At 42.4% G+C, this 21,995-nt stretch overlaps 1 protein-coding gene across 2 annotated transcripts in view; it reads right to left on the bottom strand.

The window, feature by feature from the left end:
• Positions 1–6,650: 6,650 nt before the first annotated feature.
• The window catches only part of LOC137532857 (monocarboxylate transporter 2-like), a 91,827-nt gene continuing 76,482 nt past the window's right edge, over positions 6,651–21,995 (bottom strand). For both annotated transcript variants that reach the window (XM_068253826.1, XM_068253827.1), the window contains exons 3-5: positions 20,524–20,667; positions 14,661–15,494; positions 6,651–9,651 (exon numbers count right to left, since the gene is read on the bottom strand). In XM_068253826.1, coding sequence (XP_068109927.1) covers positions 9,365–9,651; positions 14,661–15,494; positions 20,524–20,667 — 1,265 coding nt within the window. In that variant the 3' untranslated portion in view covers positions 6,651–9,364. The remainder of the gene's footprint in view (positions 9,652–14,660; positions 15,495–20,523; positions 20,668–21,995) is intronic.

The raw sequence follows: 21,995 nt of genomic DNA, 5'->3' as shown, positions 1-21,995 counted from the left end.
TTAATTGTAAAATTTAAAAAACATGTAAACGCATACATTTGTCACAGAACATACAAAATGCACCACAAAGTAGATAGGAACAAACTGACAAATCTAACAGATATTGGAGTAGTCCATCTGCTCTTGGGGGATTCTCAGTGTTTTCTTTATTCTTTACAAAACTGTTCCCTGGAAAATATCTTTCTACTCACATACTATTTTAGCAATTGGACTTCAGTAAGTGCTTTTGAAAATAAAGAAAACCTAAAGTACACCTGTAATCAGAGCCAGGACAAGGTCCACCAGCACCCAAGGCACCCAAGGAAGAGACACCAAAGTGCGCCCCTCCGTCCCTCCCACCCCAGCCGTCAAACTCTGATTGATATTAGACTAAGACGTGCCCCAGAGCCCCCCCTTAATCTCTAGTTTTCTGGCGTGCAGTCACTGCCATGTATCCCCTTTTCTTATTTCTCTCTGCTTCAAACACAATAGAGGAATGATAGCTGAGTGAGTTGTGCGCCCCCTCCTATACTGCGCCCTGAGGCTGGAGCCTCTCTCGCCTCGGCCCAGCCTGTAACTTTCTAGAATTAAAGCAAACAAATACCTCAGTGGGGGAAAGCCCCCTGGATCCTAATGAGGCTCTACCCGTTCTCCTGTGCAGTCCCTATACAGTGCTGGCTCCCCTAGAGTAACCAAAACAACATCCAATAGAGCTTGACTCCAGTGCACGCAGGCTCACTAACGGCTTTCCCCTCGGCTCCGGCAGAAATAGCCGAGCCCGATCAGGTCCGCTCTACCGCACAGACGCGAGGCATCTGCACAATAGAGCGGAAGCGATCATGCTCAGCTATTTCTGCCTGAGCCCCAGGGGAAAGCAGCTAGTGCACCTGCATGCACCGCCGACAAACACCTAGTGGATCTCCGGGGGTCCCAGTGCTGGATCCCCTCTGCGGAGGAAGGGGGGTGCCTCTTAAGGATCCAAATGCTTTTTCCTCCCTAAGTACCGCCTAGGGGCACTTTTCTTCAGGTACATTTTAAGAATCCCTATAAAGAGACAGACTAGTCTAAAACCAGTCAGATTTTTACTACCTACTATCAGTGATAACAACATAGCAAAAAAGTCATTTATTGTGCATTACTCTGGGGCGTACATCTTATATGTATGCATATTGTATTTCACAGCTTTCTGCAAGTGTGTTCCTTCACCGGCTTTATTTACTAAGGCTACAATGAGTCCTAGACTGTTCCATGCAAACTAAAAACATTCCTCCTCACCCTATTAAAGTAAAACTAGCAAAATTAAGTAAATAAAAGGTCACACACTCACCTATGGAAAGGCTCAGGATCCTATAGAGCCCTCCTGGTCCTCTTTCAGTGACCTTGTTCCAGCGCCATCACCTCCTTCAGAAGACGGGCTTCAGAAGACGGGCAGCTCCGTACTGTGCATGTGCCAGCGTGTACTCGTATATGTGCAGTACGGAGCCGCCTGTGCTCGGAAGCACTCTGGGACACGAGTGCTTCTGAGGACTACCTGACAAGACAGGGGACAGCACTGGTGTGAGGACACCAAGAGAGGACAGGGAAGGCTCTATGAGATCCAAAGCTTTTCCTCTCCATAAGCAGTCATCTCCCCAGAAATTTTTTCCAGCCGGGTGGCATGAAAAAGTAGCCAGGTGGGGCAATATGAGAGAATGCAGGGCTGGTGCTTCTGTGCACAACTCTGCTTATATAGCATAGGAGGAGGTGAGCCAGTAACAGCCGCGTGCTCATCAAAACTAGCCGGGTGGAGCACCCGGCTAAAAGAGCCTGGGGAGAACACTGATAAGTATCTGAATTTTTTTTATTTCGCTATACATTTTCTTACAGGACAAAATTGCTCATAAAAGTGACTGCTTGTAATGACATATTCCGGGTCTACAGTTTGTCAGCCTTCACTACAGCCTGGTATGACCCAGGTGAAGGCTGCTGCAATTGCCAGTAACTCACCTTGCATTTTCCAGGGTTTAGTGAGGCAGATCCCGTAACTGTGCTCCTGTATAGAATTTTTGTAATAAGCTACCTCTTGTTGCCTGCAGAGCTTCTGAATGCAGAGAGAGGCCCCCTTTGGGAACCGAGTTAATAAACACAATCATCTTGCATCAATTGTAAATAAAAATATTTATTTATGAACAGTGCTCATGAACATGGAGTTACTCTTAAAATCCCCCCCCATAATCAGGAGAGAAATCTGTCTCTGAGTACGTCACATACAGTGTTACTGCTTCCAGTGCACTATTCAGTCTAGTTACTCAGCAAAAATCGCTAATCAACACGCACAATATTGCAATGTGAACAGTAAGGAAAAGTAAAGGGAAGTAATAAAAATACACAGTGTGTTATTCTTATTCTGTATTATTTAGTGATCAGGCTTAGCATTCAGATATTTTTAATCAGGTGAATACAAATTATTATTGTGAAAGTTTCATTTAGAGCTCCAGCTGCTGGCTTGACCAGCAAGTTTTGTATTAAGTACCATAAACCTTCTGGATGTACTGCTGTGTAGTGATGAGGTAAGTGAGTGAATAATGGGGGTTCTGTATTACTAGACTCATGTCATGCTTACTACAGCAATAAAATGGAATGAAATACTTTTCAACTTATGAAACAAACTTCTCAAATCAGCAGCTAAAGCACTAAGAAAATGAAATATTTATTTGTACCACTTTATAGGTTCGCTATCTGAGGGCTGGTGCACACCGAGCGGCTTTTTGGGCGTTTTCAGATCCGCTTGCGGCTGCGGATCCGCTTGGTCAATGTATCTCAATGGGGTGGTGCACACCGGAGCAGGCGGCGTTTTGCAGAAACGAAAAATGCCTGGGTGAGGCATTTTTTGGATTGTGGATGCGTTTCTGCCTCAATGTTAAGTATAGGAAAAACGCAAACCGCTCTGAAAAACGCCTGTTCAGAGCGGTTTTGCAGGCGTTTTTGTTACAGAAGCTGTTCAGTAACAGCTTTACTGTAACAATATATGAAATCTACTATACTGAAAGCCGCAGCAGCAATCCGCAAAACGCTAGCAAAACGCCTCATAAAAATAAAAAAAAGCGTTTAAAAATCTGCTAGCATTTTGCGGATCTGCTTGCGGTTTTTGGTGTGCACTAGCCCTAAAAGTATATAAAATGTACTCACAAAATCTAAAAGTCCACCACGCGCTCACTCTTCAGAGGATTTGGTTTAATCTTCTTTAAAACTTCAATAAAACACAATAAAAAAAACTTCATTGCGCAAAGCAGCTGTACCAAATAATTTGCCCACAGCTGCGCTTCTAGCGCCAGTTTCGCCACTCTCCAGCTGCATATAAGCATATCACAGCTGTGTTCCTAGGGACCTCTCCAGCTCTGCAACGGTTCCCGGCCGGTGTCCCGTTCTACGAGATCCCCACACTGTCAGGAGTACTGGCTCCGCCCTACGCATTTCGTCATCAGACCAGACTCATCAGGGGCCCTGGAGAGGGCCCTAGGAACACCGCTGTGATATGCTTATTCCACCTGGAGTTTGTAGGTGGCGAAATTGGCGCAAGACGCGCAGTTGTGAGCAAATTATTTGGTACAGGTGCTTTGCGCAATGAAGTTTTTTTATTGTGTTTTATTGAAGTTTTAAAGACGATTAAAAGTTTTATACAAAATCCTCTGATATGATTCACTGAAGTGTCCTGGTGAAACATAGTTTGAAAGCAAGACCCATCTGAAAACGAGGTGGTTAAAATCCGGTGAGCCTCTGTGATAGTGGGTGACGGTTGCAAGAGTGACAGCACTTGGTTCACACTATACAGATTTTGTGTGCTGTTTATTTATGACAGAATTATGCAATCTATAGTCTGTTTGTTTTATAGGTTGGCTAAATACAGATTGAAGAGTGAGAGCGCGGTGGACTTTTAGATTTTGTGGTTAGCTTGGATGGGATATACCATAGCGAACTCACATAACTTTATGTGATAAGAGAAGTAATTTTGAGTAGTACCAATCTTAAGGACTGTATTTACATACAAGGTGGCGCAGCCTGTTGTGTTATATATAAAATGCACTGTAGTACTAAACAACAGATAAATAAAACAAATGTATTAAAATACTTACTAAACCAAGTAAAGGTGTTTTAGTTTTGGATTGTGACCAAAAGAGTTAGGGGTGGTTCATACAGGTGGTTGCCGATGTCTGCGCACATTGTTCACTGCCAGCACCCACCATGTCACGCATTGAGATGAATGGCAGCATTGGCAATGTATTAACTGTTGACTAGGCAAGTGGCGTGGTTGATCACATTTTCTGAGATGGAGTGTGTAGCTTCTAGCGCTGGATGCGTTTGTGGTTTCATATGCCCCTAAAGGCACAAAATGTGACACACCGTCGGGAAATTATGCCAAATGTTTTCTTCTCAGTAGCAGAAAAGGGTTGGTTACAGCAAAACAAGAAGCATGGCCGTGTGAACTGGCCATTAGAGTGTCTTTTATGATTCACGTCCTATCCTGTAAGGAAGTCAGTAAATACAGTATCTGTATCAGGTTTAATATACATTCTTTTTTGCTTTTTCTTTGTGATTGAGGAATAATTAAAGCCCCTGTCACATTTTATTGCCTAATTTGCTCTCCACAGGACCACCAGAGTTTATATTTAGGTTGTAGATATCTAAAAAAAAAAAAAAAAGTCCCAGGGACAGGAAGTGTGAGAAAACATTCACCAATGAATATTCTGACCCTAAACCTTTCTCACACTATTCAAAAAGAAAATAGATCTTATCCTGGAGTTTAGTTTCTATGCTAAACACAACGAAAACAACTAAATGCATACATGAAAATAGGGCTGGCTAGTGTACTGGTTGACATGGGTGGCCAGGGTTTGAATCCTGTTTAGGTCCTGTTTCCACTACACGCAGATTGGATGCAGAGAAACTGACTCCAATGAATGCCTATGGGAAAATCTGCATCATAAAAATCACGTTTAGTGGAAACAGGCCCATAGGCATTCATTGGAGTCAGTTTTTCTGCATCCAATCTGCGTTTAGTGAAAACAGGCCCAAGAAAAGAGCTAGCAATATAAAATACAGTATGCAGTGAAGGAAACGTTTCAGTGTAGGGGTATATTAGTGCTTACAGTGCTGGGCACATTCTTCTTTGGGCTGTACTCAGTGCACTCGAGTAGGAGGCGGAACCCTATGAAGCAGCGCACCAGCATGGTAGAATGGGTCCGTCGCTTTGGGCCATTTTTATCTGCGCCCTGGTAGAATGTCATTGGCTTGATTTTCCAGCTCAGTGGAAAGCAAGTGAATAGAATATTTAATGTACAACTGCTTCCCCAGCACACAAAAAAAACAGCCCACAGTTCCTTTCTGAAAAAAATAAAATCTCCAATTAACTGGATAGTCCTTTTGTACCCTGTAATAGTAGCTGTCTACAACAGACACAGGCAGTATACCCCATTCCTTTACACAGTGCTATCAGTGATACCCATCAGGTTTGTGCCTGCACAGATGAGGTACACACCAGCACTAGAAGGTGCCACAAACCCATTTTAAAGTGGACCCAAATTAAAAATACAAGATTTCAGAAATAAAATCTATTTTCTAAATTATAATAATAAATAGCAGCTTTTTTTTCAGCTGCAGGATGACAAATATAAAATACTTTACATTTATTGGAGGAATCCCTCTCTTCCTTTCATATTGCCTGGACAGAATCCGGCAAACTGGTGGAGTAGGAGGTGTCCAGCAAAGGAGGAATTGCTAATGGCTGCCACCTGTATAACCCTAGTTATGAAAAGAGATGGGTAAAAAGCATGCACTGAAATGCTCATAGGCTTGAAGGAGTGTTTATTTATCTTTGTATGTGTCAGAGTGGTGCAACTAAATATTTTGAATTAAAAAAATGTTTGGTTTGGTTCAGTTAAGTTGTAAATCCCCGTATCCTGTACAGCATTATTCCATCTTTATCACACAACTGATATTAAAAGGTAGGGTAGCAAAATAGTAAATTCTGCAAATAAAATTCATTACCTATCCCTCAATTACGTATACTTGTTTGAAAGCATCCTTTTTGCATAGAGTAGATTTGCCACACTTTCCCCAAAGTCTCCCCAGCAGTGGATATTTTGTAGGTAACTGATGGGGTAATTAGTATCTCAGGAATAAGCAATAAATATCAGTGTGGATACCTGCAAAACATGCACTGTTAAAGAGAACCCGAGGTGTGTTTAAAGAATGTTATCTGCATACAGAGGCTGGATCTGCCTATACAGCCCAGCCTCTGTTGCTATCCCAAACCCCACTAAGGTCCCCCTGCACTCTGCAATCCCTCATAAATCACAGCCGTGCTGTGAGGTTGTGTTTACATCTGTAGTGTCAGTCTCAGCTGCTCCCCCGCCTCCTGCATAGCTCCGGTCCCTGCCCCCATCCTTTCCCTCCAATCAGCAGGGAGGGAAGGGATGCAGGCGGGGACCGGAGTTCTGCAGGAGGCGGGGAGAGCAGCAGACTGACACTATAGAGATAAACACAGCCAGCTCTGACAAGCTGTTTGTCAGCAGCGTGGCTGTGATTTATGAGGGATTGCAGAGTGCAGGGGGGACCTTAGGGGGGTTTGGGATAGCAACAGAGGCTGGGCTGTATAGGCAGATCCAGCTTCTGTATGCAGATAATATTCTTCAAACCCACCTCGGGTTCTCTTTAATGCAAAATGAGGACAGAGACTGCTCTTTTTGTAAGGCATTTACATACATCCAGCCTGGTCTCGAGTCATGTCCACCGTGGATCTGGGCAGAGTGTAATGACTAGAGATGGTCAATGAGATGCTAATCATTTTTGAATGTATGCATATTGTATGCAGCTCGGAATTAGGCCAGTCCAATGCACTTCCTGTTGATTCTGATTGGCCCAATTCCAAACTCTATATAATTTGCATTAATCTACCTGCAATCTGAAATTCTTTACATCCCATCTCTAGTAATAATGTAATAACCATGTCTCCCCTCCCCCAGAATTAATGGAAGGTAATACTGTATTCACATATTACCCATACAATTTTCTCAAGTTATAGAAGTGTGTTTTTAAATCTTAAATACAGAGCTGGTCTGATTTATCAAGACAGGTGCAAATGTGCTCTCTGCCTGCTTGCATTTTATGTGCACTTATCTTGATAACGAATTCCAGTGGCGCTAAATGGAGGTCCATATATACAGTATTGCTACAAAGTAATGTAATGGATCCATGTCCATGGTGGAACAGAGCAGGTAATAAATGCTATAATTAATCACAGTATACCTTATTTCACTGTCCTGCCTTGCATTTTTCTATTTGCCAGGAGGAGGCTGCAGTTACTTTTTATGCAGGTAGAGGGAACTAGCAAGTTTGAAATGGTTGGAACAGCTTCGCAGGAGATATGAAATATCTGAAGAATTTAGAAATCAACCTTTAACACACATAACACAAAAGAAATGTTACAGTAAAAGAAATATTCATGCACTGCCACATTACCTGCAGCAAACAACTTTTGCTGAGATTTAGTTCTACTCAATGAACTGATATTGTAATATTTGCACATTAGTTATGCAAAGGCAAGGAAAAAAATTGGCATGTATAACTTCACTCCTCTTCACCCTGCATGTTCAGTACTCCATGAAGTTTCATTGGAACAAGATTAACATTTTGTAATGCTGGGGGGTCATACTTTCTGACCACCCAGCGCAACAAGGCTAAGAGCTGGGTAATGGAAGAGGCTCCACAGATGGACACAGGAGTAATGAACAAGGGAGCTAGATTGCCCAGAGCAACTGTAGCTCTGGGACGCCTATCAGGCTAGATGCTAAGTGACAATACACAACAGACGTAGTCGGTAACAGGCTTGGATCATACACGTTAATTCAGATGTCAGTCGTATTGAAAGGATTAGGCAGATTCGTAGTCGAGAAGCGGACAAAGGTCGGTACACAATACAATATTACAATAGATGTTACTTCAATAATATTACTAGAATATTACGAATAAATTACAAGATATATAACTACAAAGTACAAGACTGACTGACTAGAGTACATATATGTCGTGCTGATGCGCAATATATGAAATGTAGCTCTCAAATAACTGACTAGCTAAAGCACAAGTTATGACAGTTAACAAGACAGACAACAGACAGACAGAGAGAATGCTCAGCCAATCTAGTCACTGTTTCAGCGACGGCAACATTCACACTGAGATGGACAAGACTAACAGGTAGGAGCGAACTAATGGCAACTGCTGCTATAGTTCGTCCTCAAGAACAAGGCTAGAAGGAATACTACCAGTCACCAACGTGGTGCTGGCAGAATCTAACTATCAGGATCAGAAGGACTTCACTGATCCCCGCAGGTCAGCAAACATGACAATACAGAGCAAGGCATTATACATTAACAATAACAACTTTCACAGCATGGACCCAACGACAACTCTGAACTGAACGCTATGTCGGGCGGGGTAGGAAATGGGAGGCAGACTTATATGCTGGCATCAGCCAATGGATGCAGGTATGCAAATTCCCGCACAGCTGAATGGTAATCATTCAATCCTGAGCTGGCTTGACTACCATTTTCTAGCTGGCTGTGAATGTAAAGGACTCCCGTAAGAAATACATGCAGTATTATGTAACAACATGCATGCAGGAAATCCAGGGCTATCTGGCTGCAGCTCAGCTGCAACAAGCAATTGGTGGAATGATGACAGCATCCTGAGCAGCCCAGAACTGCAGAGCGATTGCAAATGACAATGAGACTTATTGAGAATGCACAACCGAATGCAAGCAGATAAGCCAGAACTGTCCATTTGCAGCTCCCCTGCACTGGACAGAATACGCTACAGGAGGGATCCTTACACATTTGCTGTGTATAGAGTCTTTAACATGTATCTCTCTTCTTAGCTGTCTGACTACTTCCTGTGGAATCAGTCAGACCTGCTCTACATGACTATAAGATTTAGACGCAAAGAAATGGGCAGAATTGTGGGTCAGAACTTCACCAGATGGAGCGGGGTCTGTAGGAAGAAATAGCTTATCAACACAAACACATCTTTTGGGGAGGAAAAGCCCACTAAGAGTTGGTTCAGCTGAAGGCTAAAAAACACAAAGTTCACAGGGCCAGTAAAGGTTGTTTTTAGTGATGTTCCAGGGCAGATTATAAGAAAAAGGTATTTAAAGAGTAATTTCAATAACCTGGGGGATTCTTTAAAACTTAACACACCATTAAGTTGTCCTTTAACATAGTTTTTGTGGTATAACCACACCCACTCATGACACCACAGAAATGGGTGGGGCTTGCAGAACCATTCCATACATACTGCCAGATGCAGTGAAAAGAGTCACATAGGCAAACCAGACCAATATCCTGAGTTGCTTTTATGATGTGGGCCTAGACCCATTTGCTTCTTCTGATTTCTCTGCCTCAGACTGTTTGGATGGGATTTCATCACCATCTTCCTGCTTCTCTTCAGTATACACCTGCTTGTAGTCCGCCTTCTTCTCCAACTCTTTCTCAGGATCATCTTTCATTGCCTTAGCCTCTTTCCTGAGCATGCGGTAGTTGAAAAAGTTACCGATAAGCAGGAAGAGACCAGCAAACGACAGGATGGCTCCACACTCAAAAAACATATACTTGTATTCTCCAAAAGCATCTACAATGGCACCTGCACAGACAGAAAGAAGATTTATCATTTACATTTTAATATTAAAGCACCACTTTAGCAAAAAAAATTGCTCCAGTGAAAAATGCACTATAAATAATTTTTTCCTATGTCACTGTGACTTACATTAGGAAGTGAAAATCTGGCAGATCTGACAGGTTTTGGACTAATCCATCTCCTCATGGGGGATTCTCAGGGTTTACTTTATTTTTCAAAACACTCACTACGTGGCAGTTTCTCAATCCAACAGCCAAAGTAACATGCTAACAAACAGGGAGGCCAGCCAGCATCCTTATATAGATTCTAAAGTGAACCTGAGGTGAGCGTTATATGGAGGCTGCCATATTTGTATCCTTTTAAAGGGGTTCTTTAAGGTTTAAAGAAAAAAAAAAGTTTCATTTACCTGGGGCTTCAACCGGCCCCCTGCAGAAGTCCTGTGCCCGCGCCAGTCCTCAAGGATCCTCCGGTCCCTCGCCGCAGCTCACTTTCCATTTCGCCGACTACAGCCACTGAGCCGCGTGCATCCTCCCTCCTGCTCACATCGCTGGGAGCCTCCTGTGCAGGCGCAGTATGTAAAAACTTTGTACAGCTTCCGGCGACGTGAGTAGGAGCGAGGACGCGCGGCGCCACATCCGTGCAGGTGCAGTCAACTTGTAAGTTGGCCAAACGGAATGTGAGCTGCGGCGGGGTACCGGAGGATCCTTGAGGACCGGCGCAGGTACAGGACTTCTGAAGGAGACCAGTAGAAGCCCCAGGTAAGTGAAACTTAAAAAAAAAAAAAAACTTAAAGAACACATCCTGCTGATCCTCTGCCTCTGATACGTTCAGCCATAGACCATGAACAAGCATGCAGCAGACAGGTTTTTCTATTGTCAGAACTGACAAGATTAGCTGCATGCTTGTTTCTGGTGTACTTCAGACATTACTGCAGCGAAATAGATCAGCAGGGCTGCCAGGCAATTGGTATTGTTTAAAAGGAAACAAATATGGCAGCCTCCATATCACTTTCAACTCAGGTTCACTTTAAGGAATTTATAAAAATCCCCTGTGAGGAAATAGACTAGTTCAAAACCTTTCAAATCTGTCAGATTTTCACTGCCCAATTATACCACTTCAGTACCGACATATAAAACCCCCTTAAATTGTACCTGAGATTAAAGACATCTCAGGTACCATACTTACCTAAGGCTTCCTTAAAGAGAAACTCTGAACAAAAATGTATCTTTATCCCAATCAGTAGCTGATACCCCCTTTTACATGAGAAATCTATTCCTTTTCACAAACCGACCATCAGGGGGCGCTGTATGACTGATATTGTGATGAAACCCTCCCACAAGAAAAGTTCGAACTTTTGGCAGTTTCCTGTCTGTGAACCTTGCTGCATTGTGGGAAATAGCTGTTTACAGCTGTTTCCAACTGCCAAAAACCATGCAGCAGCTACATCACCTGCCAACAGTAAAATGTTCACTGGAGTTCCTCTTTAAGCTCCCTTGAGGCCGCTCAATCCCTCGCCATCTCCCCAGGTGGCTCCTTAAAAAAGCCCCAGGTAAGTATAGAACCCGAGATGTCTTTCATCTCAGGTTCACTTTAAGGACTAGAGCAGTTTTACAATTTTTGCTATGTCCCTGTGCAATCGGCAATAACTTTACCACTACTTAGGACTACATAGATAGATAGATAGATAGATAGATAGATAGATAGATAGATAGATTCTTTTTTTCCTCAAGTTTTTTCCCAATAATTATTTTGTTTTTCATGCTTTTTAAAGCAAAAAATAAGTAAAAAAAATGAAAAAAAAATTCTTTATTTTTACCCGTTTTCGTTTTAAAATAAAAAGTGCTACTGTACATAAAAAAAACTGAAAATGTATTGAGTTTTCCCATGCTCCCAAGTATCACAGTTTATGGTTTTGATATTTGATGTTAAATAAAGGTGGCATAATAGCCAGGCATAGGTGCCCCCAGTGTAGTAGGTAGCTGTGCCATGCACAGCTATAGGGATCCAGGCGCATGGTGCAGAAAACCGCAGCATGCTGTCCAGAATCATAACGGTATGCACTGTAGATGGCAAGCCATTGCCCTGTGTAGGCAGGGAGTCACTGTGCGACTCATGGAAATGCTGCAGATTTGGCTCTAGTGGAAATAGGCCCTTAAAGTAAAATTCCAGTCTCAAAAGAAAAAAAAAATGCTATATACTTCTGCACACGTTTTTAATTTAATTCAGAATTATATTGCCACTTCAATTTGCAGCCAGGTAATAATATCCAGAATGAACTGTAAGCACAAACTTCACCTGTTTTCTATCTTGGAATATAATTTGTTTCTGTTCCATCAGACCAGGAATTTTCTCTTCATGCATGAGTAATCAGTTGCAAAAAGCAGGGAGATTTTGGATGCTCCCAAGTTGACTGACTGTGTTAGGGCCACGGTAGATATTAAGGGGGCTAGGTGATTGTGTGCTCAGAATCAGCATACACAGTTTTAAAACTTTTTACTGATAGAGCCACACTTGGGAAGGTGAAGTTAATCCAGGGTTCAGGCAGAAATGTTATATATATTATTATTATTATATATATATTAATTGTCATGATTTTCCTGTATAAATCATTGGTTGTTACGATAAAAAATGTCAGTTGAGTATATAGGAGACACACACAGTGATTTTTGAGAAGTGAAATGAAGTTTATTGGATTTACAGAAAGTGTGCAATAATTGTTTAAACAAAATTAGGCAGGTGCATACATTTGGAACGATGCACAGCGACTCCATCTGCAGCGAGAGGATGTTGTAGGTCTTTAGTGCTGGTCTGTGGGTTGACTGACTGTTCTCACCATTCGTCACTTCTGTTTATCCGAGATTTTTATTGGTCTGCCACTTCAAGCCTTAACTTGAACTGAGCCTGTGGAAACAGACAGCTGAAATCTCTGAGACAGCTTTCTGTAGCCTTCCCCTAAAGCATGATGGTGAACAATCTTTGTCTTCAGGTCATTTGAGAGTTGTTTTGAGACCCCCATGTTGCTACTCTTCAGAGAAAATTAAAAAAGAGGGAAACTTACAATTGACCCCCTTAAATACTCTTTTCTTATAATTGGATTCACCTGTGTAGGTAGGTCGAGGGTCACTGAGCTTACCAAGCCAATTTGAGTTCCAATAATTACTTCCAAAGGTTTTGAAACCAATAAAATGACAACAGTGCCCACATTTATGCACCTGCCTAATTTTATTTAAACAATTATTGCACACTTTCTGTAAATCCATTAAAACTTTATTTCACTTCTCAAATATCACTGTGTGTGTCTCCTATATGATATATTTAACTGACATATTTTATCATAAATAACAACCAACGATTTATACAGGAAAATCGTAAAATCGTGACGATTAACAAGGTTGCCCAAACTTTCGCATCCCAGTGTGTGTGTGTGTGTGTGTGTGTGTGTGTGTGTGTGTGTGTGTGTGTGTGTGTGTGTGTGTGTGTGTGTGTGTGTATACACATATATACACACATACATATTTATATATTTGAGTCCAACAGGAGTAAAGTGCTATGCAAATGTTAGGATTATTATTGTACATATAGTATATTACAAAAGCAGAACAGTGAGAGGCTAATACAAACATCAAAACAAAATAAAGGTATTCAAAAAGACACATGAAAGTGAGTGCATCTGGAAATTGTGGAGAGGGATAGGTGAGGTGAAGGGCACAAAACGAACATTTCGGTTTTTAGAAATTCTGCAGAGATAGAAAGACTTCCCTGAATCATCTATCAATCAGTTCTCTTATATTATTTTTAAACACAAAGGAGTTTTATAGTGAAGTGCATCTGTTTCCCCTCTCCATTTACATTTTGTCTCTTTGTGTCACACATTCTGCTCTGAAAAAGGTTTACTCTTTATACTAATGTAACCATCACAGTTTGGCCGGATCCACACTATAAGTGCTTTTGTAAACGATTGCGTTTTATAAGTGCTTGCTGAGCTTGTTAAAAAAAAAAAAAAAAATCATCGCTCCCATTCTCTTTTATTAAAATTGCGGGAAAAATCGCTGCGATCGCATACATTTTTCACATATGCAAATTTTTACCGTGATTTTATTGAAAGTGAATGGGAGAAATTTTTTAACAAGCACTCAGCAAGCGCTAATCAAGTGCAAGCGCTCACAAAAGCGCTTATAGAGTGGATCCGGCCTTACCGTCACAGTTTTAAGATGGCAAACAAACTAAAGGCTTCCCTAGTTAGGAGCTATGACAAGTTGAGGTGGCCATACATCTAGTGATGTTGGCGGCCAATCCACCAAGAGACAGATCTCTCTCTGACTGAAGAGAGATCTGTTGACCGACAAACTGCAGGCCGATTCCTGATCAATTTAAGCATGAAATTTTTCAGGAATCGCCTTGTAACACTGCCCCGGCCGATGTCACCCCTTATGTTTTATGTCACCCCTGGTGCCCATGCAGTTATACCTCACCTGTACTGCCGCCCCCCGAGGGGTCCACACTGTACTTCCGCATTTGCGCCCCCACATGGACAATGTGGGGCAAGAATGAGGAAGAAGAGTACAGAGACAGCGCAGACACTGGGTATTAATCCACAGGCACCGGGATGAGTACATCTATATTTGGGGGACGTGGTCGGCGGTTTCCTTTTTCCATTCTCGATAATTACACTCTGTTACCGCTGTGCACCCGAACAAGCATGTCAGCCCGAGATTTTCCAGCATGTTCGATCGATACATGTGACCGATTTCAGCCCGAAATAGGTCGAACTGTCGATCAGGCATGCACTTGGAGGCACCAGTTTTCATCAGACTTAATAATAATAATAATTATCGAGTCTGATGGTCAATCGGCAACCAAGTCTACAGATGTATGGCCCCCCCTTAGCAGTGCTGAGCTCAGCTAGTACAACAGACAAGCTTTCTGGAGCCTTTCCAGGCTGACAGGAGGTGAAGACTGTGAAAACAAACTTCCCTGTCAGGTCTGTTTTAAAAATTAAATGTGTCTTTTTTTACCTCCGATTGGGGGTCCCAGCAGAAGAGGCACACACTCCACAATAGTGACCAGTCCAACGGCACTTGAAAATCGTTTAGGTCCAACAAGATCCATCAGTGTTTCAAACAGTAATGCACACACCATGCCAAAAGATAGACCAAATAGAACCGAGTACACAACAAGGCCCCCATAGCCTGTAGCTAGAGGGCACATCAGATGGCAGATCCCATTAAATATAACAGAAAAGCTGAAGAAATATTGGATTTTTGGCCTTATCCATTTGGTGTTGGCAAAAATTCCAGTTAAAGGCCTGGCAAACATATCAACGATGGCGAGTATGGACAGAAGAAAGGCAGCTGAATATTCGTCAACACCAAGGTGCTTTCCGTAAGGTGCAAGGAAGACAATAGGTGCATAAAAGCCTAGGAACATCAGGACATTTCCGATGAGGTAGATCAAGAAACCTCTGTGTTTGAACAGGGTTAAGTCAAGGATTTTATTAAATCGTGTTAGACAGCCTTCCTCCTTCTTTTCTAGAGCAGCTGCTTTTCCTAGTTCTTGCAGACTTATGTTAACTTTTTCTGGTTCTTTCTCTTTCTTCTTCTTAGAAGCCATGGGTCCAATAGGTCGGAACAAAGCACCTGCCACACAACAGTTCAATAAAATGGCCCCCAGGATGAAGAAGCTGCCCCTCCACCCATACTGGTCAAACAAGAACTGGTTCAGAGGAGCAAGGGTTGACAGCATAACAGGACTCCCTGCCATTGCCAAGCCATTGGCGATTGGTCTTTTCTTCTGGAAGTATTTCCCAACAACAATGACAGATGGCTGGAGATTCAAGGAAAAGCCAAATCCTATATAATGGAAATAAAAGATTTTATTTTAGAACCAGCACAATGGACATTACAGGTTTAGACCAAAGGAAAAGTCAAGGTAGTCTCCTTGGACTCTGACCAGTCCTTTAAAATGTTTCATGCTGCAAAAGTTATTAAATTCCATAGTACTTACACACATTGATGGGAAACAGTCAGATCTCCACGAATGCCAGCACTGAGCTTTTCTACTCCTACCAGTCAATATTAACCACTTCAGCCTACAGCCAGAAAATCTCATGCATCCGAGCAACGTTCACCTCCCATTCATTCGCCAATAACTTTATTGCTACTAATCACAATTAATTGTTCTATATCTTGTTTTTTTCCGCCACTAATTAGGCTTTCTTTAGGTAGTACATTTTGCTAAGAATTATTTTTTTCTAAATCCATTTTAACAAGAAGATTAAGAATGAAATGGAAAAAAAACATTATTTCTCAGTTTTTGGCCATTGTAGTTTAAAATTAATACATGCTACCATAATCAAAACCCATGTATTTTATTTGCGTATTTGTCCCGCTTATTACGCTTTTTAAATTATGTCCCTAACACAATTAATGGCGCCAATATTTTATTTAGAAATAAAGGTGCATTTTTTCAATTTGCGTTCATCACTATTTACAAGCTTATAATTTTAACAAAAATGAATAAGATGCTCTCCTAACATGTATATTTAAAAAGTTTAGTCCCTTAGGTAACTATTTATGTAGGTTTTTTTTTTTTTTAATTGTAATTTTTTTATTTATTTTTTAATTAACTTCCCTGCCGGTTATCCCGAGCTCAGCTCGGGGTAACCTGCCGCGGAGGATTCCTCAGGCCCTGCTGGTCCGATTTGCATAATTTTTTTTTTGTTACACGCAGCTAGCACTTTGCTAGCTGCATGTAACTTACGATCGCCGCCGCTCCGCGCCGATTCGCCGCAACCCGCCGCATCAGAGGGTGCCCCCCCCCCCCGAGACCCGTGCGCTGCCTGGCCAATCAGTGCCAGGCAGCGTCGAGGGGTGGTTCGGGACTCCCTCTGACGTCACGACGTTGATGACGTCGGTGACGTCATCGCGCCCGTCGCCATGGCGACGGGGGAAGCCCTCCTGGAAATCCCGTTCAGAACGGGATTTCCGGATGGGTATATGCGCCGGCGGCGATCGGCGCATTCGGGGGGACGCCGCAGGGAGGGGGGAAGCATGTAGCTAGCACTAGGCTAGCTACATGCTAAAAAAAAAAAAATAATACCAAAAAACACCCTCCCTGCCGTGCGCAGCAATTTTTTATAACGGCAGGGAGGTTAAAAAATGTATGTGGGTGATTTTAGCTTGGGAGGTAAACAGCAATTTTTAGATGTAATATAATGTTATTCTTTATTTAAAAAAATGTATGTGGGTGCAGTTTACTATTTGGCCACAAGGTGGCCACAGTCAAAAAAGTTCCTGGAGCGTACGATCACGCTGCCAGGAACTATTAGTAGGCTGCAAACAATTTTTCAGAGCAGAAATACCGCGCTCTCTGCTTAGAAAGCGTCGGTATTTCTCCGGGGGTCTTAGATCGGTGAATGGGAATTATATCTCCACCTCCAGATTCTTCCTGTAGACAGGATCAGCTTTGTGTTCACAGGAAAAGACTGGCTGGCACCCCCTTTGCAAATCCCAGACTAGTTCCTGTGGGTGATGATGAGATAGGGGAAGGAGTTTGCATGTTTTACAGACTGTTTTTCAGTCTAACCAAACTGCCAAACTGAATAGGACATTCAAACAGTAAGTCAGAAAACTCTACTATATGTTTTCAGTTTGGCTTCATACACTGAAAGGGTGGACTGGATGGCAAATGTTTTTCACCTTGATTCAGTTGCTTTTATGTGTATACAAAGGGTAAGCTTCCCACAGTGCTTGTAACAGGATAGGTGTGTCTACCATCAGTAGAACAGACATTGAATGGGCTACTATGATTGATTAGATTTCCAATGCCTGTGGATGCAGATGGGTGGGAGCAACCACTAAAAGCCATAAAAGTAAATCTGAGGTGAGTGGAGAAGAGGATTTTGACTTACCTGGGGCTTCTTCCCACTGTAGTCCGTCAGCTCCCTCTGTGTCCTCCCAGTCTAATTATTTGTGCTGCTGCAGCTAAATTAAAGTCTGCAACCCAGGGGCTACTGCATATGTGCTTTTCCGGATCGCACACCTCCTCGATTGCGCTCCTGTGGCCAGCAGCAATCTGTGCATGTGCAGTTACAAGTCTGTTTGGACTGCGCATGTGCATAGTGCTCCAGGCCTTAGGAGCGCTATCAAGAAGGCATGCAACAGAGACAGCACATGCGCAGCAGCCCGCCACTCAGATGGGTTGCAGACTTTAATTTGGTTGTCAGCAGCACATCAGACCAGACCAGGAGGGCCACGAGGGAGCTAGCAGGTTACAGTGGGCTGGAAGAAGCCCCAGGAAAAAAAAAACCCAAAACCTCTTGTTTGAGGGGGTCTCAAGTACATTTTAAAGACGTAATGGGGGCTGAGGCAAAGCAATTTGGATAGTGTCATTTATTAGTGCCCTCTTGCTATTTATATATACTGTATATAAATGTATATATATTTATATATCACATACACAATTATAGTTACATATAGTAAAATGACTGCCTTGTGGAGTTTAGCCCTGTCTAAGATACTACTCATCACTAGCTGTACTTCTCCATACTTCGTGCTCACTGCCACTGATACTTGCTACTATCTGCAGAGTGATGATAAGCAGTGGAGTGGAGGGACAATTTACAACTGTAGCAAAGAGAGAGACCACCTGAGATTCTGCAAGGTAATATTTTAAAAGCAAATTTGTTAAATAGACATAATCAGCCTGCACAACAGCTAATTTACTATCAGTATAACCAGTAGTAACAGCAAATCCTGTAAATATGACATGTAACATAGCATTATTATAAAATGGGGCTAAAAATCACTATTGCAAATGTATTGTGCACATAATTGTAAGTGCAGGTGCTGGAAGTGCATTTTTTTTCTATTTCTAATATAATTTGTTGTTTTGCCATCCTGAAGTTTAGCCTTAATCCAAAATCCAGGCTGGACTTAAAAATTAAATTGTTGGATAAATGGGCATCTTTTAACATTTGCAAGAAAAATGAACTCATTTGAGAATTTTATTATTTTCTACAGGTGGCACAGTGTAGATAGATTTATGAAATGGAACACGCTATGCAAGTCTAGGTTGAATGCCAACCTCTAGGTTGAATGCCAACTAGCTATTTAGGTAATAATCAATTAGTGCTGGCTATTAGCTCGTCATTAATTTTCCTCTGACACAAATCTAATTTATTACCATCTCATTTTACTAGCATTAATTAGGATGCGAGAGCTTCCTACTCCGCTCCTTCCTCTCTTGCTGACTTGTCATTAAAATGATTTGAAGTTGCTAACAAAATTCTCTCTGCATATTTGACTTTTTTTTAAGGGTTAACTGTTAAAATACAGCCCTCAGCTGCAGAACTCATTAAAGGAAAACATCCTAAAGCGTTGCTGTATTGAGTACTAAATTGGAGCAAAATTTGTACTTAATATTTTGAAAGTCTTAGTTCAGCCTCTTGCCTTATAATACAGCTGATGGTTGTAAAATTGCACTAATTAGCAATGTACTATGTTTTCTGCATTGTGCATCTGTACTTTTTCCAATACATATATTAAGAGTTCTTGGCTAGCTGCATGCTGTTGTTGCCAGAGGAGTGGAAGTTGCTTCCCCAACACAGAACTGGATCCCCAGACCCCACCCACTTCCCCCCATCTAATGAGAATTTAAAGGTGGCCATACACCTGTCCGTCTGCCACCAGATCAACCATCAGATAGATTCCATTATGATCTGTTCAGGAAATCCTTTACAATACAAAGAAAACCCTGAGAATCCCCCATGAGGAGATGGACTAGTCCAAATCCTGTGGGTTCTGTCAGATTTTATCTGCTTACTTTTTTCGCTGGAGTGGTCCTTGAAAAGGAGTTGTCAGCCATAAAATGTTGCCCCCGATATACTTACCCGGGGCTTCCTCCAGCCCCTTGCAGCCGACATGTCCCACAGGTCCGCTCACAACCGCTGGCCCCGGGTCCATGCCGGTGCAGAGGGTGACCTTGAGGTTGTAACTGCTGAGCCTCCGCGAACGCAGCTGTCAATCAACCTCACGTTGTCCCCAGTGTACTGCGTAGGCACGTCGGCCTCTGCACCAGCCGGGACTCCCAACTGGCGGCTGCGAGCAGAGATGCGGCGTGGGACATGTTGGCTCCAGGTAAGAATATCAGGGGGCAGTATTTTATGGCTGACAACTCCTTTCCTGGAATACTGGAATGCCACCCTCAGTTTGTACAGTATATGCTGTTATTCTGTGCCTAAAAGAGGCTTCTTTTCAACGAGTAGCTGAAGGTTGATTATCGGCTGCTCCCATCCACTGATGAGGCACTTGCTAGTGCTTGGCATAGGCCGCACACTTATGGAGTTGCATGTGAGCATGGTGGTTGCTGACGCATGTAAAATGTGATCAAATTACATGCAGCCGAATGGCACTTATGGCCGGCAGCTGGGAGGCTAAACTGTTCGACAGACAAGCAGTTCAGCCGCCTCTGAGGCCCAACTTTGGTGTGTGCCGTTTCCCTGCTTTGAATTTGTGGTTCAGAAATGTTTCCGCTCCCCTCCCCAGTGACAGCAAGAAAACAGCGGCCAGGATACCTGATTGTAAACAGGATTATCTTTTCTTGATTGGTTTGTTTCTTTAAAACTTTTACGCAGATAACACTGACCACAAAACACTAACATTTAGAACATAACATCATCATTAACCTAATCTATGGATCTACATAAAGCGCCAAATTATTATTTCTTTAATATATGTTAATGTGCAGATCTGACAAATGTCAACATAACTGAGTGGCAGACAATTATCATCAAATGCTCATTGTGAATCAGCCAATCAATGTCCCTGTCAATGTTAGAATAGATTACATACTGTAAAAGAGGAAATTATCATTCATTACCTGCAATAACTCCAACACAGATGTAGAGCTGTATAATGCTGGTACTGAAGGTGCCCAGAATCATCCCCAGCCCACTTAGGAGACCCCCGACCATGACCACAGGACGGCTGCCATATTTGTTCACCAAGATGCTGCTGATGGGGCCTGGATCAATGGGAGGAAAAAAACATTATTCATAGATGCCATTAAGCCAATATGGATATGGAAACAATAAAAATGATTAAGCTGTTGCAATACAAATAACAATTACAAAATCATTAGGAAATCGCAGCATGATCTTCTGTGCTACTCAAACAACTGACTTTCTAGTAGCAATACTATTTAAGCCTGCCACAAAACTGAGCAAAATAAAAAAAGCAATTTCAGCAAAAACAACAACGAAAAAAAAAAAACACAGCCAAAAGGTTATTTTCTCAGAAAACTGGATTTCAAAACAAATAGTTCCAGGGATAAAGGCTGTTGGGATCTGATGGAAATAAAAAGGAAAAGGACTTGAACTGCAGAGTGTTGTTACTGATTAGTGAAGAGAACCCGTAGGTCGGCTCACACTGCAGATTGTGCCAAAAACAGGACTTCGGGGATTACTGCATTAGTATGCGTAAATCCCTTTCTGGCATCTGGCCAAACAGGAAGTGACACGCGTGACATGCGCGGAAGTGTATTTCTAAAATATGCTTCCCCACATGTGCGACATAGATAACTCTGGAGGGTTTTAAAAATGTATGCGTGTTACCATAGACTTATATGATTTCCCGACCAACACAGTGTCGCCGCAGGAGCTGCGCGGTAACGTAGGTATTGAAGCGCGTCAGATAGGGCACTTCCGGTGCAGCGTACTGCAACTTAGGGAATGTGAACTCACCCACAGATTAACATTAGGCTGCGGTGGGGTGCTGTAAATTTACAGCACCACCTCAGTGTGAAACGGCCCTTGGACTTAGGACAGCAGCCCAGCGTCTAAGTCAAATGCTTTTCTGCTAGCAAACAAAAGCATTTGCCAACCTTCAGTGGTGCTTCAAGACAGGATCGAGCATGGTGTTTGCACAAATGATGGTAAATGTAAACGATTGCATCGACGGCTGTCCATTAATTTGCCTTTCTAAACCGGATTTTAACTACTTTCGGACCAGACTGCTCTAGCCCCTTTAAGACCAGAGCCGCCCTTTCTCTATTCTATGTTGTGATTGACTCACAGCAATCACAGGGTCAGGAGCCAGTGAAATGATCTGAAAGCTCTGCTGTCAACGTGACAGCAGAGCGAGTGGGTGTAGCGATGCAAAAGGCGAAAGTGACAAGACTGCGTGGCAGGGTGCCATGGCCATTTTATTTTGACTGTATGTCCTTTTAATTATGTTCAAATAAAAGAGCATTTTTACTATTGGTGGTGACTCATTGGACTACTTCTTCGATTCGATAATAATTATCAAATCAAATGGTCGATCAGGCAAGATATTTATGGCCACCTTTAATAT

Source organism: Hyperolius riggenbachi, chromosome 9 (assembly GCF_040937935.1).
Source record: "Hyperolius riggenbachi isolate aHypRig1 chromosome 9, aHypRig1.pri, whole genome shotgun sequence".
Classification (NCBI taxonomy): Eukaryota; Metazoa; Chordata; class Amphibia; order Anura; family Hyperoliidae; genus Hyperolius; species Hyperolius riggenbachi.
This window is presented reverse-complemented; position numbering and strand designations above follow the sequence as displayed.